Raw genomic sequence first — 3,864 nt, forward strand, 5'->3', positions numbered from 1 at the left:
GATACAGCACAGTGGGCCTTGCAAGATTCCTCCCAATACTCCCTTCACTGTATGTGCGGTATGACCATCTTCCCCTTAAGCATCAGTGAAAGTGGTCCCTCTTTCACAGCAGCTACCTGTAACTTCTGTCAGCTTCTCACAACGTTACTTGTTTTCAGCCGTTTCTTGTATCGTGACCAGCAGTGTCTCATGGTCTTTTCAGCTGGAGAAACCTCAGTCCAGGGCCTAGACATCTGCCTGCATAACATACGAGGGTTTATTTCAAAGACAGAAACAAGAAGAGCAGACATTCTAAATTGCCATGTGACAGTGATAAAGAAATGTTTCTGTGAAAAAGTTAGGATGCAATTATCTACCACAGCCAAATGTCTGGTTCCAGGTTTCATACAGCTCTAGGTCCTTCAAGGAGATGCTGGGCCGGACAGTTCTGAAGGCACTCTCAAAGTCCATAAAAGCGATAGGCCGTACTTGATCCGGCATGATGGTTGCAATGTCCATGCTCTGAAGGCTGCGGATAGGGCCCAGCGAAGCTTCTCGACAGAGCTGTGTCATGTCTGCCCCAGAAAATCCATTTGACTTCTTAACTATGAGATCAATTTCCTCTTCCTTTAGAGAGCAGTGCTCCTTTGACATTAGACGGGTAACAATCTGCTTCCTAGCTGAGGCTTCTGGAAGAGGAATGTACAGTCTCTTCACTAGTCTCCTTCGGGCGGCTTCATCGATTTCTTGGGGTCGATTTGTTGCTCCAACCACTAGAACACGATCTTCAGAGGAGGTGGTTGCCCCATCTAACTGGACCAGAAATTCAGTTTTTATTCTTCTCGATGACTCGTGCTCCCCATCTCCACGCTGAGACAACAGTGAATCGATTTCATCAATGAAAATCACTGCTGGCTGTTGACATCGTGCCACAGCAAACAGTGCACGGACCATCTTTTCCCCCTCGCCTACCCATTTGGAAGTCAGAGAAGACGCACTGATGCTAAAAAAAGTCGCTCCAGACTGGCATGCGATGCACTTGCCTATAAGAGTCTTGCCAGTCCCAGGAGGGCCAAAGAGAAGTATTCCTTTAGGAGGTCCACGTAACCCAGTGAAGATGTCTGGCCTCAGCATAGGCCAAACTACTATTTCTTTTATGGTCGCTTTGGCAAACTCAACTCCAGCAATGTCATCCCAGTTGACAGGAGGCCCGTGGTCCATGATTTCATGCATAATGAGTTCAACCATTTTTGGTTCTATGTTTTTCAGTCGTTCATCTACAGGCAGCAACGGATCTGTTGGTCCTCTTGCATGAGGTTTACACTGCGCTCCTCCAGTTTCATTTCCATCTTGTTTTGGAACCGGAGGAACAAACTTGCCAAACGGACCCCGAGATCTGCCTGCTCCCAGTGATTTTTTTACACCTCCATACGACGAGACTGGTGCACGCTGGGGTAGGTTTTGAGATTTCTTTTGCTGATCCACCCACAGTTGTTCTTTTGCAGTTCTAAAACCAGGAACACTGCTCTCTTCGTTTCTGTTTCTATGCCCTGAAAAATTACTGTTTTCTGTACTAAGGGAGGCCTGGCATGGAGCAAGGCTAGGAATCACCGTGTTGCTTTCATCAACCAGTCCATAAAATGCTTTTCTTTTTCCAGAACTTGCAGCCCAAGCAGGTACAACCAGTTGATGAGAAAGAGAGAAATTTTGTCCTTCACAAAAGTCACTTGCCACTTTCAGAGAACTACAACTTGCCACTTCTTTACTTCCAAATAGTGGAGTTGCCTGGAAACCTGTATGAACCTGTTGATTTAAGGAGGCTGAGGAGGCAGGAAGAGTATCTGAAGTTTTGGTCACAGGAGGCACACTGCTTTGAAGAGACTTTGAAGATGAGGAATGCTCAGGGAGATCTGGTCCCTGACTTGCACATTCTGCTGAGCCAGCAGAGAGCTCAGACTCTCTGGCACTGCTGAAGACACTGCGTTTAGGAAGACCTGGAGCAGCAGAGGCGCTGACCCCATTATCAGCTAGTACACAGGCATCTGCTGGTGCCATCTGAGAGCTTTGGAAATTGCCAGCCTGCATCCTCTCTCGCACACACTTTAATTCAAATACATTATCCGTTGTCAAGGCAGATTGCCACTTGTCACTGTCATTACGCTGACACTTTGCCAAAGTCAAAATGTTTTCAGCATAGTTATTCAAGCCAGTCTCTATGTTGTCAGAGTCAATAATTGCAGAGTATTTCTCTGCGTATTTTTTAAACAGGTTGGCAGCACAGACCTGAGAGATCTCGGAGTTTGCCCATGCATACTGAATATGCAGGATTTTGGCACGGTATTCATCAGCCTTCTGTCCAGGTGTGCAGGTGCCAGAGGTAATAGCAAAGTAACTTTTCTGCCAGTCACTCAGGTGCACAATGCTGTGGGTGGGGGCTTCCATCACTGACACTGAAACATACACAAAATACCTGCTGTTACAAAGTGCATTTCACAGCTATTTGCTTTGGCTGCTTTCCCCCTTTCCTAAAGACACATACATGAAGACATGGTTTTAATTGAGAGAATCAGTGCAGCAGCTACAAGGAGGACTTGTAAGCTACTTATCCAGTCTGCACACCTCACCATTTCCAAAAAGCTACCAGCTTTGTGGTGTAAAGCCATTAGACTGAGGTTCTCTTCCTTGTTCAAAGAAAGAGGAGGAGAAGAAGAAAAACAAAAGAGTTTGCTCCTAAACAGAGGTCTCCTGGGGAGGTAACTAGACTGCAAAGAATGGTAACAGATGGCCAAACAAAAATCGACCTTGTTAAATGAAATCACCAGCGCTTTCACTCTTATTTGACAGAATACGGCACAGTGCAGAGGAGGACAGATTATACATCTCTGTCAGAACAATGAAGTTTATTACAGTGATGGCAATAAAAATGAAACAAGAAAGCTAATAAATAAAACTATATGCAGTGTCTGAGGGGAGGTAAAATGAAATAATAAATGAATGTAGTCAACTTTCAGATTAAAAAAATATTTACAGATTCAAAGCAAACATTCACAACAATTTATTCTGTTTAGAACATAATAAATTGTCTCCATTCTACATTTTAGTGAAACAAAGCTCTTGTGCATTTAAAGCAATGCTTGTTTCTCAGTCTAAAAAAGCTGAATTTAAATTCCTTCAGCAATTTTTTACTTAAACAAACAGGAAAAATGGCATTTGGCTGGGATGAGGCTTTTTGCTAAACTCGAAAAGATATGCTCATGTATACAATGTATTTTCAAATAAGTCTTTCTCTGCTACGTATCACGTGCAGAGGTACTTCTGGTAACGTCAAGAATTCGTGATTTCAGAAGAGACACAGGCACAAGCAAAACTACAAGAAACCTACCACCACCTCAACAGGGTTTGCAAAAAGCTCTTAACGCACAGTAATTCTGATCATCTCATCTGAATATAAGGGACATACATCTATTACATGACATGACCAAAATCATCAAATTATAATTTATCTTTTTTTAATTTCAGTGCGTACTGGGATGTTCCAGCCAGAGAATACTTCAAACAAAAACTGGCAAAGCAGAGGACCAGACACTCTGCACCCCTTCCAAGAGAGAACAAGTCAACCTGCAGTCTTCTGAAGCAGCTACAGACTATGTTTGAGCACAGAGTAAGGTGCAGGTGTAACGTACTTACAAGACTGGGGAGACAGAGCTGAAGGAACCTGGGGCGGGGGGCAGTCATCCCTCTCCATGTACTTCCGAAAAGTCTTGCATCACTGTTAGATAACAGAGAGCACAGTGTGATTATGGCAGGAGGGGTTACACATATAATAACCAACGAGGAGATAAATCACTTTGTTTGGGATTTTTTTAGACTTCAGCCCACCTTTGC

General features: G+C 43.9%; 1 protein-coding gene across 1 annotated transcript; it reads right to left on the reverse strand.

Annotated features, from left to right (window-relative positions):
* Nucleotides 1–257: 257 nt before the first annotated feature.
* On the reverse strand, nucleotides 258–2,424 carry FIGNL1 (fidgetin-like 1). Its single transcript, XM_010140242.1, has one exon. It carries the CDS (start codon nucleotides 2,419–2,421, stop codon nucleotides 349–351), a length of 2,073 nt encoding a protein of 690 aa, XP_010138544.1. The 5' UTR covers nucleotides 2,422–2,424; the 3' UTR covers nucleotides 258–348.
* Nucleotides 2,425–3,864: the final 1,440 nt, after the last annotated feature.

This window comes from Buceros rhinoceros, unplaced genomic scaffold (assembly GCF_000710305.1).
Source record: "Buceros rhinoceros silvestris isolate BGI_N320 unplaced genomic scaffold, ASM71030v1 scaffold17467, whole genome shotgun sequence".
Classification (NCBI taxonomy): domain Eukaryota; kingdom Metazoa; phylum Chordata; class Aves; order Bucerotiformes; family Bucerotidae; genus Buceros; species Buceros rhinoceros.